This window comes from Rhea americana, unplaced genomic scaffold (assembly GCF_003343005.1).
Source record: "Rhea americana isolate MKP2758 unplaced genomic scaffold, rheAme1 scaffold_76, whole genome shotgun sequence".
Classification (NCBI taxonomy): Eukaryota; Metazoa; Chordata; class Aves; order Rheiformes; family Rheidae; genus Rhea; species Rhea americana.
Window position 1 is genome coordinate 978,684 of NW_028186934.1, and position 17,966 is coordinate 996,649.

Here is a 17,966-nt window from a genome sequence, read left to right on the forward strand (position 1 = left end):
TTCCCTTGATATAGTTTAGAAACTGTTTAAAATTTTTATTCCTAAACCAAATTAAAAATAATCATTGTTATTAAGCTTTAATAAGGCTATGTTTACTACTAACTTAAAAGAAGCATTCTTAAAAAAGTTGTTTTATAGCAAAGTATTACAACAGTACAGCACAATTAACTACGGAAAATATTGAGCAAAGCTTGGGAACAGAGCGTAACAGAATATTGAYATTTCTATTGTTGTTGAATACTTATTTATCGTGGAATATGTATTAACTTGCTTCCAGTTACATCAGTTCACAGAAAACGGGTCCAAGTATTATTCCTCCATTATCAGAACTTCCTGACTATGGCAGTAAAACAAAAGGATTACAGAATAGACACGTTACGTATGTCTGCAGTTGGCCTGCTTGCCAGCACTGGCCAGAGCTGATGATTATAGACRGCTTTTGGGAGGCACCTGCCTTTTGCAGGAGGAGTGCTGGGCTGTGCCCAATATTGGAGGTGTTCTCTCCAAACCAGTTGGCCATTAGCTGCCTGGCAGATGTATGCCCCAGTTTGATGCCTCCAAAGTGTTTTGGGATGCAAATCCTTCTCACGGCACRTTAGCTGGATCTGCCACAATACAGAAACAGAATCCACCAAACTCACCAGCTCTGAGCTCACCTCTGCAAAGAGGCCTGAGCTTACTCTGTTTATCCTCCAAGATGCTTATACACACAGCCATTCCCAGGTAAAGGCGGACAGCAGCAGAGTGTCGTCAGACCCAAACTAACCACCCCAAAGAGCAGACACACATGTGCACGCTGTTAGAATCATGCTGCTATTCAAAACCAATGATTCTTTCCAATTTTAGCCTTGGTGCATTTGCAATAACCAAGATTTGCTTTCAAGTTCTGGGCTCCCACAAACTAAAACACTGACAGTGAATTTCAAACAAAACTTAAAACATAAACCTTTGCTAATTTACTTGAAATTTTGCTGAAGCTTTGGCAAGACATTTCAGAGTCTTAAAAACAGTAGTGTTTAGCTTGTTTAGTCTAGGAAAAACAAAGCTTGGAAGAAAACATGTTTGCTGCTTTTAAACACAGCGGGAAACAAGCACTTGAGAGAGAGAGAAGAGTTAGCTATGTTAAACAAAGCTGACAAAAAGAAAAATTGTTGGTGAACAAATTTAGAGAATGAGATCAACGCAGTTCTGAAATATCCTTCCAATTCAAATGTGAGGGCAGAAAAGGAGGAACTGGGAGGACAGAAACCCCAGCATCTTTTAAAATACAGCTCAGTACACATATCGAAAGGAAATACATAGTGTGCTGACTCCAAGAGCAATTGCCTGGAATTTGCTTGTGATGAAGAGACTCTTTCCAGGCCTGTATTTCAGAAATGTTCCACCTTTGCTTTTGTAAAAGCATAGAATTATCAACAGCTTCCCATGTTCTTACTGTAAAATTTCATTCCATTTTCTGCAATAGTAATTCCACTTTAGAGTAGCCCAAGGAAATCATTCATGGTGGTTAATCAAAACTAACAATATTCTTATGCTTATGTGGCCCTTGCTGCCTGAAATGCACAGAAGACTAGAGTGTGTAAAGGGATGTGTTTATTCAGGGATATATTTACACGGGCACAGATATTCCCAGATAAAAGACTGGTGTATATAAGCTTAAGGAAGAAACACAAATCAGTAAGTTAACAATCAATCCAATAACAAAATATTTCTTCAACATGTCTATTTTTATTAGCACAAAAATACTGCAGTGGGTACTGCATGAGATGCTTTTGCAACACAACTTCAGTCACTTGTCTTCCCTGACAGATGGAAGATGCAAGATTTGGGAGTTTGTTTTTCTCATTTTATTAAAGAAAAAGCTTTCATATATTATTGCTCCTGACTGGCCATCTACTGGTTTGTGCTCTTATCATTTTTATGAGCTTAGCGCTACAAAAATATTTAGAACAGTTAAGACAGTTAATGCTCGTACTTTTGCCCTTTCATTCAGATTAGAGACAAGCAGACTCCCAGACTAAAAACATGTAATCTAATTGAGTGCCTTTTACAAATTAAGGAAATCAGAATGCAAAAAAAATCCAGTAGGAGCTCCGCAGAACAGTACTTCTTACGGTAGCAGGAATAAGAACTGCAGGGACAAAACTGCAGTATGATTAGAAAGCAGCCTAAGCTGCTATCCTGTCTATCCTTTCATTCCAGATTTCCATTTCTAGACTTTTGACAAATGCCCTTGTCTCCAAAGGAAGCTGTAGACAAGCAGGAACCAGATAAAGAGACAGCTGCAATTTAGATGCTCCCTTCTGACTGCTGCTCAAAGGTCTTGTTTTGTTTTAGCTGTTTTGGCCCTCAACAGGACAGCAAGCAGCAGATCGCCCAAAGATGATGTATTTCCTCAGCTATGTAAGTCAGTCAATATTAGTTTTATTAGGTTTTTGCTTAGTCTCCAACCAGTTGAGTTCCCTGATCTGGCTGCTCAAAGGAAGACCACATAAGCACCAATGCAGATGCAAGGGAGAGTGGGAGAAATGCACAAAAATGTGGAGGCAGAGGCAGGTCAGAAGTATGACAACTGCTAGAGGAGGTGGTTCTATTCTCTCATTCCTTTACAAAGTAAAAAACATGGTGAATTTTCAGTAAGATGAGTTTTCCTAGTCTTGAATGTTGTAAGAAAGCTTTGCAACGTTCCCCAAAAAACAAAACAAACAAAAAAAACCACCAAAAAATACTACATAGTTTTCCAACCTAGATACTTTTGGTAACAGTCAGGACCCACTGTTCTAGGCATTGTAAAGACACAAAATGAAAGCATGTTGCTTGGTTTAAATAATTTTTAGAATGTATATATTTTTATATATAATATATATATTGTATATATATAATGTATATATAATATGTATTATATTGCTTGCTACAAGAAGTTCTCTTTTAGGGTACATGATAAAATTTGAGAATGGAACTTTTTATTAAATTCTACAAGATCTGTAGGATTGTGACCCTTGAATCCAAGAAAAATTTTGTTGTAGGTCTGTGCCATGTCTAATTTTAGAGCTGTGCAATTAGATTTCAATATTTATTAGAACAGTACTCAAAATAGAATTTCTTCTGACATGACTCCTGCTGTATTGCTGTTCACTGCCTGCAACCACTTAATTTTTGTTTTAGTTAGCAGTTACAGGAAAAACATCATATAAGTCTGAAAATTAAAGTAACAATAAAATTTTTGGAATGCCATTTAGAAAGGAAATTTAGACTCTAGACTATTATGAAGAAATTGGTTTTAAACTCAGATTTTCTTTTCTTTATTTTTTCATATGCTAAAAATAAGAAATACCATTCAAAATCATACAAATAAAAGTTCATAGCATGCAAATTGATATCCATACATAGTTATCAATATAGTTAATAACACATTCTTGGAATTTTATTGATTAGCATCTGAAAAAATGTGATGTTGCATTCTAATTTTTGCTATCATAGTCTGGGAATTTATTTACCTAGCAGAGCAGGTAAATAAATGCCTTAATGTTGCCTTAGCAAAGCAACATTAAAGAAAAGAAAGATAATGGAAGGAGAGAGGGGAGAGTGAAAGGGTAAAAAAAAACCCTCTAGTATTTAAACTTTCCATAGAGGAATTGTATCAGACTGATGGCTTATTTTTTCTTTTTTAAAATATCCTCTACATCCCATAAATATTTCCTGTGCAAAATTAAGAAGTGCAATCTCATCCTGAGTTTCTGCACTACACACACACAAAAAAATTTAACTTACCGGTATGAGGTTTCTGGTAGCAAATCATTGATAACGTAAGTTGTAACATTTCCCACTGGAATGTTGATGTCGCCAAGGTCAATATTGTACGAAGTGATCTCAGCTCCGTTATTGCATGGTTCCTCCCAGCTCAGTACAAGGCACATAGAGGGGGATAGCTGAGAGGCATCCGTGGGCTCATCCTCCAGCACAGAGAGGGCAGAGACTGCATCAGGTACAGATGCAGGGAGTTTGCATGTTACTAGATCGCTGTAGGGTCCAGCTCCTGCCTGGTTAACAGCCTGTGTGCCAAAACAGAATTTTTATAGGACAAATGCTCTTTTACAGGTCAGTCAAGCTTATAATAGTGAACTCAGTGGTCAGAAACAGTTACRTTGATTCTTTAGAGAATAAACAACGTTTAAATGATTCATGCTCTCCATATTAAAGCAACTAATATCTTCCTTYGCTATTCAGAAGTATCACTCAGACAAATTCAAGAATATTTATCTTTGTCTTAACAGCTATTTAATCAAACTTAACAGTAACCTTTYTAGCAGTAGCAAACTTTGGTAAGAGCTAAAGTGACAGTCATCATGCTGTCAGTGACARCTGGTAGCATGCTGTCCAACAAACTGGCTGCCCAAGTTATGCTGTCCTGTATACAAGAACGCAGTCTGCTGCAGTCTTCTGCCAAGTCCAATACGAGATACTTCATGCAAGCGGAGCATCCCAGACATAAAGGGCATTTTGCTTGCTAACAGCTACATTTGTTCTCAACTTACATAAATAATAGCTAATTTCATACCAAAAGTTTCTGATAAAAGAAAATATTAACTCAGCATGGTGTTAAATTGGTGACTTCCTCTGAAGTCACAAATCACTAGCAAACTACWGAAGCACATAGCTCTTAACATTTTCCACAAGAGTGCAGAGCAACCAGTTATCAAACTTCTCATCTAAATTCATAGATCCACAGTCATAGCGGAAACTAAGTTTCAAAATCTGGCCCGCTTCTACTCACTAATTACAGAGYCCGATGTCTGTCCAAGCTCAGCTCTGCACAGTTGTACAGAACTGCTTTTTATCAACTGTTTCTCTGCATGTAGTAAAAGCTGTGCATGTTGCACTGCAATGGCACGGGAAATGCCCAGCATTACCCTCTCATGGTTATTATACATGCTTGTGTAGAGAATCATAGAATCATCCAGGCTGGAAGGGGCACTGGGACACAATTTAGTCCAACCTGCCACTCCAAGCAGGATCAGCACTGAGTCCTGACCAGGTTGCTTGGGGTTTTGTCCAGTCGCATCTTGAAAACTTCCAAGAAYGGAGAACCTACAACACTTTTGGGCTACTTTTACAACCCTTAATTACTCCCACAGAGATAACATTCATTCTTTATGTCTTTTCTGAATCTATTTCAACCTTTCCCTGGAGCGAAACTGGCCATGGTATTCCAGATACTGAGTGGCAATAACGGGGAAGAACAGCTTCCTTTGCTCTAACACCCATGCTCATTCTGATATAGCCCACTRTGCTGTTGGCCAGCACGGTACACAGAAAGCTTGTGACAGGATGTCATGGTACAGCCTGCACTACACTAGTGCAGATGATACAGGCCTCCAAAAGGAGCTTTTGACATTCCCCAGCATCATCCACCACACTTGCTTCCTTGACAGCTGGGAAAGTATGCCCATATTYTCCCATTGGAACATGACCGACCTAGAAAACTGTTTACTATCTTTTCAGTAGGACKAAAAGAGCGAGGAAAGATATGTCCAACAATTGTTTGGTTTCTTGCTTATGCTTAGCTGCAGTGAATAATTCTGTCTGCTATGCACAGCACAAACAGATAGCCTTGGTTTGTTTTTCCAGGAGGTGTTTGTTCAATTGAAAAAAAGAGATAATAAAGTTAGATTTGTCAGCCCTTTAAAAAGCTCTTCAAAACAAATCCTGCTCCAGGGACATCTTCTATTTAGTGAAGCGCTCCTAGAGCTCTTAAGTGAGCCTTGTTTTGTGGTCTGCCAATGATGTTATTTGTCTTGCCTCTAAACCACTGTTTGGCAATCCGTATCTGGCTCCAAGCAATGCATTTTTAGCAATACCTTTAACTGTTTTATTAGACAATCTCATCATCATAACTGATAGGAATTTCATTCTTTGCTTCCTAGATATTTCCCCTTCCTAAACGGCACAATATTTTCCTCTGTAGGAGCCACAATTGTATTCAGGAACATTCATTACAGGAGAAAAACTGAGCAATGGAGAAGACAAATTGTATTCCCTGCATTATACATGCCTGATTTCTCGATTTTCTCTTTTCACTGAGTTACTGTAGAYTGAGATAGCAATGTTGTGTTTATTACAAGTCAGAGTAAAAGTTAGGGAAATCTATCTTTTAAAAGTAAAAGAAGGATTTTCTGTTTAAATTGCTAAAAGATAAGAAAGGAATATTGCCCTCTCCGTTTTATTAAAAAAAGTCTAAGATTTCTGAAACTTGTTAACTTTCCTTTTTGTCTGCAACACAAAACATGAGTTTTTTTTTCTTACAATTGTTTAAATGTTACAGTGCATCTTAAAACATGGATTCTCAGATGCTTCTGTATATACCACAAAGATGAGATCTACAGGATGAAACCCTCTAGAAAACACGGACTTCATTAAAATACCTTAGTGGTGCTGTGTATTTCATTTAACTTGGTCTACAAATTAAATTATAACTGCTGTGTTAGAACCTGGGTAGCCTGATGGAACTTATTTTAAATTACCTACCGCAGCTATCAGCTACTATATAGCTGGCTGTCACTATTTGTAACGTTAAAACCTTCAAGTCCCCACCATTTGCAGCAGAAGTGGCTCCATGATCTCCTCTTTGCCCAGCAGATTTTCAGTGCTTTCCTTCTTATGTAGGCAGAAGGCTCTTTCTGGCTCACACTTCAGTCCACTCGCACATGCTCTTTCAGTTACTTTCCCCTAACATTGCCAGTTCAAAGTACGTGCGGCCAGTTATGACAAAGGCAGAAAATACAACCAAGCATACTTAAAAGTGTGGGACCCTAGCTCTTTGGTTTTTGGCTAACTGCTAGAAAGCCACTTTATTTTATATATTTATACATAAAGCATGTTCTGCTCAGAAAAATTTAAGACAACCACCCTTGACAAAAGCATGTTTTCTTTGATCAAAGAAACAACCCTGGGTGGTCCACATGTTGCCAGCTGGGTAGGTACATGAGCTTTTGGTTGGATTTACTGGTGGTATTCTGTCTTAGCATACAAATAAATCTTATGGAAGAGAATGCAAGAGTATCTTGCACAAAAATGTTTTTACTACACTCCCATTGACTTCCTGTCTACTATTTTCAGCGGATATTAAGGAGAAAACCACACATTTTACATATAAGAGACAAAACGGTAAAAACGAGGACTATACTTTCTGGCAGCTACAAYTAGGTACCTAGCAACCTACTAACTGGTGTGCTTTATTTGATAAATGAAAAAGATGGAATTTATTACTTAAGTTAGGGGAATCTTCAACATCCTGTGTAAAGCGGGASGTAGCTGTTGTTTATGTAACATTTCCTAGAAAAAATCATTTCTGGAAAGAGCCTAGAACATTATAATTTTATTTTAATGTAAGAGGACAGCGCATCACTGGTTGTTAACAGCAGTATGCACCGAAGATAAGGCACATGATACATGAAAGCAAATTTTGAGAGCTAAAAGTTGTATCAACCCTCTCATTTATCATTTTGAATTGTGCAGAATTTAAATTGTTTGATTATAGATAACAGCAGTCTGCATTATTTAAAATAAAGGTACACTACTCGTGACTTTCAGAGCACTTAATTTCCTACTGGTTAATAATGAAAATAAAAACACAGCAGAATAAAATTATGTTTACATCTTAGATTACAATGCATGCAAAAAATCACAGACAAAAACTCACAAAATCCATACCTGTAGCCTACAGCAATAATGTGCTGCTGCTGACAACTCACTTAGTTCAAAACAGGTATCTGTGCCATTATATACGAGTTCTAGAGATTCCTCGTCATCTCCCCACTCTAATCTGTATTCAGAAATGTCAGCACCAGAACATTCAGGGCTCTGCAAAACAAATATTTGTGTGGTTCAACTCGGACACTTCAGATCATTGTGTTTCACTGAATAAGGAATAAAGTCCCTTATTATTATATTAATGCATAACTACCACTGCAAGTGAACACATGCTGAATTAGTGTTTTATAACAGGTTACTGAAACAGGCCGATTTTGCACAAAAATTACCTGGAAGAAATTCACAGAAATGAGAAAGTGTATGCTGGTTACATAGCGCTACTTTGCTTTTCATCAGGACACTCAGTAATAAATTGTCTCTCCATTGGCTTGGCAGAAGCACAATATGGAGACACAAAGCCCCTCAGCCTGGTCTGGTGATCAAAACCATACCTGGGAGAGCTAGCCTTCAAAAACCTGAAGGAGTTCCTCACAGTACTGGGAAAAGAAAAATCTCAGCAAATGAGGAGTCTGAATGAGGCTTGCAGTGAAAGTCAGCCATCAGGCTAGGAGTATGGAATATGGAAACGTGGATCTGCATACCTTAATGTCCACAAAACAATTCCCACAGGATCCGTATATCCCCAGCAATTCCTTTCTCATTTTGAAGTCTACAGCAACATGGAATATGTACCTGAATTTGCTAGAAATGTGCTAGAGCAGGTATAATGGCACGGTTCCCAAAAATCCCCAAGTATCTTGTACTTTTTACCAGAACTATTTAGGGCTGTACTGTGTGGATTGGGGAATCTCTGCTCTACAGGCAGTTTAAAACGYATACTCTAGGACGGGACAAATGTTTTGTGATTACAACATGCAACAAGCTCTCTCTTCTCCTTCTCTCCACTGGGGACTCAGAAAGTAATTACGCATGTAATCTGGCTCAAAAAAACACCGCAAAACTCAAGCTAGTAACTGTGACAAAATTAAATAAGCAGTCATCTAGTTTAGCAGCTGCAAATTTGTCTGTATGGCTACTCGTTACTTGGAAGACAAATGGTGGGCTCAGCAGAGAAGCACATGAAACTTCCACTGTAGGGAGTCTAATTTCCAAATAAAGGATATAAAGCATCATTACAACTATAATGGCCACCCTGAAAAAARAAACCCAGCATTCACTAGCGTTGTTTCAGAGCTCCTAGCTATTTAAGTAGGAACATACAGAACTGCTAAGCTGGGAAACAGGAGAGGAGCATCTTGGCATTTGCAACTTTCTGTAATAAAAGTGTGACCATCTTAACTGAAATTTACTGTAAAAGTCATAATCTTAAACCAATGTGCAAAAAAGGCATAGTAGGCTGCATGGTAGGTAGCATGGTGTGCTCTCTTCATAATTCTGCAGCCAGAAAAAAAAAAACAATCCTCAAACTCAGTCTTCTACTGTTTTTCATTTTTACTCTGATCAGCTAAAAAGTAATAGGCCCTTTAAGAAAACCTAACCATTGCAAACTATGTAATTCCTTCCAAAGCTGCATTTTCAGTTAGAATAAACAAATGTATCCTGTATATAATTACAGAGCATGCCAGAAACAACGTAGCATTAACTCATGGCTGGGGACAGCAAGTATCTGTTCATGTGCTCATTTAAAAGGTAACATTAAAAAGCTTAGTGTGATTTTTATGGTAGCTTCACAAAATGTTGCAAGAAATATTAACAAACTCCCCCAAAATTGCACGAAATGTGCCTGTTTCATTATAAAATTAAACTCAGATTAGGCTTGTATCTACATATGCTGGCAGCACAAATCAATATATTCAAGTATCTCACTAACATTATTAGCTTCTTTCTCAACACTGCCCAGGTTAAAAGCCATCCTTTGTAGCTGACACAGCTGCAAGGTTTTTGGAGAAAGTCTCTGGCAGAATCACATTGCTCCATATCAGAGMTTTATTTACAAAAACAACCTTTCTTTTCCATCTTAATCATTTAACACTTTCTTTTAACGATATCAATCAACTCTTCAGTGTTTCAGCTATAATTTATTTAAAAAATCCCAAGTCTAAAATCCTGGAGGATGGAAAGGAAACACATACAAACTTAAAGTAAATATTTGGGGAAGAGACAAACAACTTGAAGAAAAACTGGAACATAAGCATTTGTGCAAAGTTAATTTCATATCAGAGACTCTAATTTCATCCAAAAATCAAATATTTGGCTTCATAATTCCAGCCCAGAACATTCTGATATACTAAAAGCCTGCAGAGTGTGTACTTCTAAACAGACCAACGGTCTATCATTTGGTACCAACGTAGGAGGTCTCACGTGTCTGTATTCCAGGTCTGAATGACTCATGGTGAACTTTACGTAACTCTTTAAAGAGAAGAGTGGAGAAGATGAGTTTCTACAATAGAAGAGTTTGTGCATAYGGTTTTCTTTTAAAAAAAATCTAAACTAGTTAATAGTTCTCAAGCTGGCTTTCAAGTGTGCAATGACCAAATTGGGTTGGATAAGCAAGACAGAAATTAAACATTCAGGGCACCTGACTTACCTCCCAGCTTACAAGTACACTTGTATCAGACAGAAAGGACAAGGAAGGTGCTCTGCACTGGCTGGGTGGTCCTGCTGCTGTGGTGATTTCTGTAGCTTCAGAGTATGGCCCGTACTAGGAGGGAACAAGGCACCTATACATTAATATATAAACACACACATCTCTCGCTCCTTTAAGACTTTTTAAGAACAGCATATAGAAACCTTCCTAATGTAATAAACTTCCTCAAAGATAAACTGGGCTTCCAACACTCAAGGTCAATTATCAGAGTTCAGTATTAGACTGTGGCCATATAAATTATTGCAAAGTAAAGTGTAAGGTAAGATAAGGCGTGAACAGACAGCACATCAGCTGCTCCAGCACTCATGTCCATGCTCCTGTGCCATGGCAAACACAAGGGAAAATGCAAATCACCTCAGATTTACTGAGAAGTAAAAAATGTGCACTCAAAACTAGGATTACTGACAAACAAAGAAGGTGGACTAGAAATACTTTGCAACTTTGAACACACAGTTTTCCCAATAAGTCAAAATATCATACACTCCCCTTAGAATAATGCTCTCACAAAGGCAAGCAGGACCAACCCAGACCTCACTCAATCAACAAGAATTTTCCAGTAGATTTCAGTAGTAATCAAATCAGAATTTCTCATGAATGTGGGAAGGTACATCTTCCAAGGAACTCGTAAGAACAAAAACCTTCAAATAGTGTATATTTTTTCAAATAAAACCAAAAATATTCGTTAACAATGTAAACACTCCTCAAAATACAGCACAATGTATCAGTGAAATTTCAGACTTTGCYTTTATAGAATTAAGATTTCTAAAAACCGGAGGGATGTGATGAAAGAGGAGTAGAGATCCCTCCTTGTAAGCAGATATGACTATCAGTAGAGATTTAGCATATTTTGGCCCAGGTGATTTTGGCCAGCCAAATCACTTTAAAAAAAAAAGTACTGGATTCAAAACTGCGTATCTCCCTCTAAAGATCCTTTAAGAATTTTTCTCTCTCTACTCCATTTGTCTACCCCGCCTTCATCTTTCCACTCATCAGCACTAACATTATCACATTCAAGTATCATGTCTAAGGCACGCCACAACCTCCAGTGTGAAAAAGGCAAACCACACTTGAGCACGCCTGTTTTGGTGCACCGAACGTACCCCGCCATCATTCAGAGCTCTCACTCTGAACCGGTATGTTGTTCCAGGAAGGAGATTGCTGACTGTGCACTCCAGATCAGGACCATGATACACTTCAGAAGTGACTTCTTCAGGTTCTGTCATTTCTACGCTGTACTCGGAGACAGGACAGCCACTTTCTGACGGAGGGGCATCTAGAAAGAAGTCACGTAATTCATTAACAACGTAAGGACATACGCAGGGAAGACTGATTCTTCACACGTCACAGATACACCTTCCGTCAGCAATGTATCTATTCCCCTTTGACAGATGCCATACCCACAACATATCAGCCATGCATACGATTAGGATTTTTAAAGCAAATGAGTAAAATTAATTTTAACCTAAGTATTCACATGGTCAGACCCATGGCTTGCACGAGTTCCCTGAGGCAACAATCTCTGTGAGTGAGTGAGAAGCAGTGCTGGATACCAGAAGTCCCCAATTACTTAAGTAGGACACAGTAGCTACCCCGCCTCTGCTGACAAATTGTGCTTTCCTATATGAAAAGTGGTGTTGTGTGCAACACCCCCTCACCCCCCAAACTTGGGGTACTTGTTGATCAGTAAGACAGAAGAGATAAAGAGTACAGAAAATTGCACAAAGAATGGGACTGGTGCTGAATATATTCTTTTCGTATCAGAGAGAAAGTATGAGGCACACAGTAGCTGTCTGATCTAATCTTGGCTGCCGGCTTTGATTGGACACAGGTTAGTACAGGTCATGTACCCTCCAAAACTACTGCTTAAGCATGGGATTTCTGGTAGGGCACCAATAACGCCCAATATATCTTTATTATATCTTTATAACTGCCATCCTCAAAATTTATTATTCACTCTGCATACAATAAAATACCACAAAGCCTTTATGAAGATTTAAATCTTCATAAAATGATGTAAATCCTGAACTTCAGTTGGAAGAACAGTCTTCTGGGAAACTGTTTTTTTTTTGTGCCCATATCTGGTTCTTTGCGGACACTTTGCTCACCACAAAACCAATATTTTTGGTAATAATTTTGTATTAGATCCTAAGCCAGTACCACAGAACCAATTCCACATGGAGTTTTGAAAAAACAGTGCTCCACTCTAAGATACGATCTCCTAGGAAGCAATATGAAACACTGAATGCACAAATGATTTTTTATGCTGGATTGAGATATATTTGTCAGTTAGAAATAGTGCTGCTCTAGAAAGACACTTCCAATATTTAATTTAACAGATGATGCCAGAAAGAACCTTGGATGCTGAAAGTTTATTATAATGATCAAAGAATCTGCTGCATACTGCCATGTACTTTGTATTTAGAAAAACATGTGTTTTGATGGGTCAGTCTTATGTTTATCATCCATACACTTTTCTAAATTATAAGCTTCCAATGACTTTTTAGGGGTTATTTTGTGGACTGGGGTTTAAATACCACCCAAGAGTTTCAATATGCTCTGACTCAAATTTCTGAGTGTAGTTTTAAATTAGAAGCAGTAAAATGCTTCTACGAAGTCACTATTGCAAAGAAATAAAAAGAATCTTAAATCACACAGTATTTTTGAGATAAAAGGATAGATATTTTAGTATAGCGGCTATGTTATAGTCTTGACATAGAGATAGATCCTAATTAACAACAATGGGAGCGCAGTTTCAGGCCCAAAGGGCAACTGAAGGACAACTAAGTTCAGCGAGCTCAATACAGAACCGTAGAAGCTGATGAACAGTTTTACTTCTGACTTGCACAGACTTTGCTGCAGTTGGGATTGTATTTCCAAGTGGGCAGAGCACACTGCAGCTTATAAAATCCACCAATAGAAATAAGAGCTAATGAAGGTTTAGCAACTAACAGTCTAAGACAAAGCTGTTGCCTAGATATTTGCTCCACTCACGTACCCCATTGCAGCTGAACTTCTTTGTGCTTCGGCTTCCCTAAAATCCTTGGTGGCCGGCAGGGGCCTGGTGCAACACTTAGCGTACGGACAGGTAAACTTTCAGAACACTGGAAAAGAACAGGAGCTGAAGTTAGCACTCTAATAAGATTACTTACGTGCCTACGAGGTGAGGCATGAATTAKAAAGTGATAATAAAAAGTATTTCCTATCGCTGCTGTTTCTAAAAAGACTATGCTAGTACATTAGAAATTCATATAAACAATGGAGGAAGAGATACTATCAAACATTTTATAAATGTAATTAACAGAGCTCTTTTGTTAGCACAACTGAAAATTTCAGCTAAGGAAAATTTATTGGACAATTGTCCTTGGCTCTATATTCTAATTTCCATTGTTTTTTAAATAATACCAAGCACTGAAACTCTTCAACTTATCATAAGAAAGCCTTATCCAGAGGAATGAAAATGTAGGTACTAAAACACCTCTAACTCAAAGGAAGATGGAAATGACGAGAATGGGTGTCTGGAAAATATAACTAAAAAAATTAAAGAAGAACTCAACCACTTAAAGAGCAATTAAATATTATAACAAGCTACACACATTACATCTTCTGGTATCAYCAAATTATGTCAGTACAGGTCTACAGTAGGTAAGATTCTACAGCCTTTCTCAAGCAAGCAGTCAGATCAGATAAACATTACGGTCTTTTCTACCCTAAATTTAAATATATAAATCTCACTAAAGTTTCAATCTGCCTGGGGGGGGGGGAATTCACAGAGGTAAAGGAGTTTTCCAAAATTCACTGAATATCAAGAAATGATTAAATGAAACTACTGTGGCTTTATTACATTCAAAGGCTAAATTTGAGGAGAAATCTTCAACTACTTTTTAAAGTAGAAATGATTAAGTAAATGTAACAGATAGATCTCTGAAAAATATATAAAAACGAGGAGTTCTTACTGTTAAATAATACCTACCTGACTGTGTCCACCTGTGCTGATACAGCATGCCCGGAGTTTATACAAAGTGCCTGGTTTCAAGTGAGTACAGGTATATTCTGTAGCTGATCCACTATATGCCACTTCCCATTGACTTGCTAGAAAAAGAGGTATATCCGTGTTTAGAGAAATAAAATGCAACAGCATATGATTACTACTGTCTAGGAGGAAAAAATAATCTTCAATGAAGTTTCCCACAAATTTCAGGAAAGTCATTAKTATTTATATTACTAATATTCCCACTTAAAGACATACAAAAATACACAGAAATATATTTTATAGATATACATACATATATATACACACACACAATCATACAGTAAGTTCAGTTCTGCAGTCTGAAATTCTACTTGTCTTAAAGGAGAATAATAATAATAATAATAAAATACTCACTCCCCCCCCACCTCCCCAATGCGAATTCTCCTAGGAACCCTGGAAATTTTAAGGTTATAAGTGTGTAACTGGATTTTACTCAGATCTGTAGCATTAGTATATTAATGACAATAATACACTACAATTCGTAGTGCTTTTACTAATTAAGTGGTATGTGGTTTAGCTTTGTGGTTAATTTGTGTCCAGGGAGCTCTAATATGTGCTATTATGACTTAGGACATTAAGATTTTTTTCTTTCCTTCCATCTATGTTTCAACAATAATTTTAGTTTTCTATTTCATATTTGGTAAAATTCACAGAGTACTGGGAAGATGTCAGACTATGTAGCTCAAAAATACCACCTAAAATACATGATACAATCATTTCTCAAAAATGATCATGCAAAAATAATATAATACAATAATAATAATAATAATAATAATATAATAATAATAATAGCTAAAAAAAAGAAGTCATTACTCTCTTTACAGTAGTCATAATTATGAGTTGAAATGGATGAAACTGTGTCACCTACCTTCTGAATTTCCTTGAGAAATCTCTAATAGGTATTTTAGGATTTCTGAACCACCATTATCCTGTGGAGGATCTGAAAAACAAGGAAACTCATCAGTACATCAGATTAGGAGTAAAATTCAAGATGAASTTTACAGAAGCGGTTTCTGGTTCTGCTTCTTCTCCCTCACAAACTAACTCCCCCACATTAACTACAGCAGGGAATTGTTATAGCAGAATGGTAGCACAAGTTATTTTTTTAGAATGAGTCCAAATAAATTCATTGGGTAGTATCTCAGAAACATGAAAAGAAAATACAGGGAAAAAGCACTGAAAAAGATGCAGATATTTGTGCTAAGTATGGAGGTTTGCATCACTGATAAAGGARGCAGATGGAATGATAAGCAGCATACATGTGAAATGGGACATGAAATGGAAGGTGAAAAGCCTGAATGGGGCACCTAAGTACAAGTTAACTAAAATTTAATCTTAATTTAATTTTAATTTAAAATTTTTAAAAATAATAAAATTAAAAGCAAAATAATTTAAAATTAAAAGTAAGCATTTTTGACTCTGCAAACAAGCACTTTTACACATCTCTAAGTAGTCAAACAACTACAGCTGTGAAGCTCTCCAAACACATTCAGCTTGAACTGAGAAGCTGCATGAACAATCTTAGTTATAATATGCATTTACTTAATTTTATTTGAATTCAGCAATGTATATTATGTCCTACAAAAGCTGTAGTATGACAAACTGGATTGGCTTACCCCATTTAACACTAAAGCCATGAGATGTTATTGGCCCTTTAATAACGGGTCTGGTTGGAGGTCCTGGCCTGTCTGGGCTTGTTGTGCAGACCAAAATTTCACTTGGAGAACTCCGTCCTTCCACATTAGAAGCAAACAACTGAAAAAAAAAAACCCACAACAAAAATAACGTTATTTCCTTTTCTGATAGCTTTACATAAGACCTCCCTTAACAGTTGCACAAACACCATTAAAACAGAAAGCATGTCAGATCCCAGGGAGTGTGGGACTCTAATAATAAATATCCGATTGTCATGTTGTCTTTTCAGAAACCACACAGAATTTGCTAGTCCTCCACTAGCCATAGATCATGGTAAGTTTGGATATGAGAATTACAGTCTTTCCCCTTTAAAAAGTCAAATGCCAACCTGTAGTTACGTAGTCACGGAAGATGAAAATAATGACAGCATCTATGTTATTTTTGAAGTATCTCAAACAGCTATTTAAAAGAAACTACTTAAGAATATCAGGATCACATAATCAGAAACTTAAGCAAAATTGCAGGAGAGTAACAAGTGCTTACTGTTTAGTTCTTCAAAACTAGCAGGATGCACGCAAAATATCCTCAGCCAAATCTTTGTATCTACTCAAGAATATTTTCTGTTGACTTCACTGACAACAGTGCTAAGCTAAGAGAAGACATTAGGACCTGGCCATGAGACTGAGTAAATCYCAGTCATACTAGAACCTGAAATGATCTAACCGTAGCTGTTGGAAGTCATGTTAGTTCATACTAGTCTCTGGGACTTATAACTGCTGCCAAGGAAGTGAGTAATGAAATGTCTGTTATAACTGCTAATTCTTAATAAAAACTAGCAGGAACTTTTCCATTTGCAAAGCTCTGTCACAATCATTTCTATCATCTCTTCTAACAAAGGCCTTCAAATAAAAMAATTTACAATTTTTAGGGCCAGGAAAAGTCACTGTGGTTCTCTAGTCCATATTCCTGCTTTAAAAAGCCATTAAAGYCTGTATTAGCTTCTGTATGAACTAGGACATATCTTTTACAATTGTAAATRATCTCAATATTAAAAAATGCCAGCAAAAAAGAACCAAAAAATCATTACCATCCATGAGTGTCTCCTGAAACACCTGAATTTGCTTGGTTTATAATTTTCTACAAATGGAAATTACCACTTTCAGCTTGCTAAACTAAAATGCCAGTTATCAAAGTTTCATACACACTGGAGATCCTTATTGACTTGTCACTTCAATCATCCACCTGCTAAATTAAATTAATTGAGGTTGTGGCATTTTTTTAAGATCATATTTCCTAATCATTTATTGATCTCTTGGCTGTTCTCTGAATATTCACCAATGAAAGAAATCCTAACATGAACACTTGATACATGAGCTAGCCAAACATCCAAGTAAGGGCAGTAGGGATCAGTGCCGGATACAGAAGTAACAGAATATTATTTTTTAACTTATATATCATTCTATTTATATAGCTAAAGACTGTACTAGCCTGGTAGGAACTCAAAATTCATATTAAACTGATTGCTCAACCAGGCATTCAACACTTTCAGAGTCAGTGCTTCCCCAGTCTCAAACCCTCCATCCTGTTACCAGAAATAAAACTTTGTTTCCTTCTAGGTTGCTGGTGAAAGTATGAAATAGTGTATAGCAGCGCTGGCCGCTGTGGAAGCTCACCGGCAACAGTCACTGCTGATTCCTTTTTACRTTGATATTCCAAACATGTCAGAGAATGAAATTTCTGCACCTTTTCATGTTAAGCTTTGTATTACTTACTTTTCTTTGTCAAACTCTCACCTGATACTAAATGAACCATTTTACAAAGRTGTATTATGCTTCCATTACCATTGTAATGAACCAAACTTCACCAAAAACGTTAGCTTGGCAGGGCACATCTTCTGTGAACACACATGGACTGGCAGGAATTAAATTTCCCCCCTTAATGCTT

At 37.1% G+C, this 17,966-nt stretch overlaps 1 protein-coding gene across 1 annotated transcript in view; it reads right to left on the reverse strand.

Annotated features, from left to right (window-relative positions):
• The window catches only part of FNDC3B (fibronectin type III domain containing 3B), a 191,244-nt gene that overhangs the window by 32,208 nt on the left and 141,070 nt on the right, over positions 1-17,966 (reverse strand). The window contains exons 15-22 of the mRNA XM_085322314.1: positions 16,004-16,142; positions 15,256-15,327; positions 14,328-14,446; positions 13,353-13,458; positions 11,458-11,630; positions 10,298-10,411; positions 7,711-7,860; positions 3,772-4,052 (exon numbers count right to left, since the gene is read on the reverse strand). Of these exons, the coding sequence (XP_085178440.1) occupies positions 3,772-4,052; positions 7,711-7,860; positions 10,298-10,411; positions 11,458-11,630; positions 13,353-13,458; positions 14,328-14,446; positions 15,256-15,327; positions 16,004-16,142 (1,154 nt within the window). The remainder of the gene's footprint in view (positions 1-3,771; positions 4,053-7,710; positions 7,861-10,297; positions 10,412-11,457; positions 11,631-13,352; positions 13,459-14,327; positions 14,447-15,255; positions 15,328-16,003; positions 16,143-17,966) is intronic.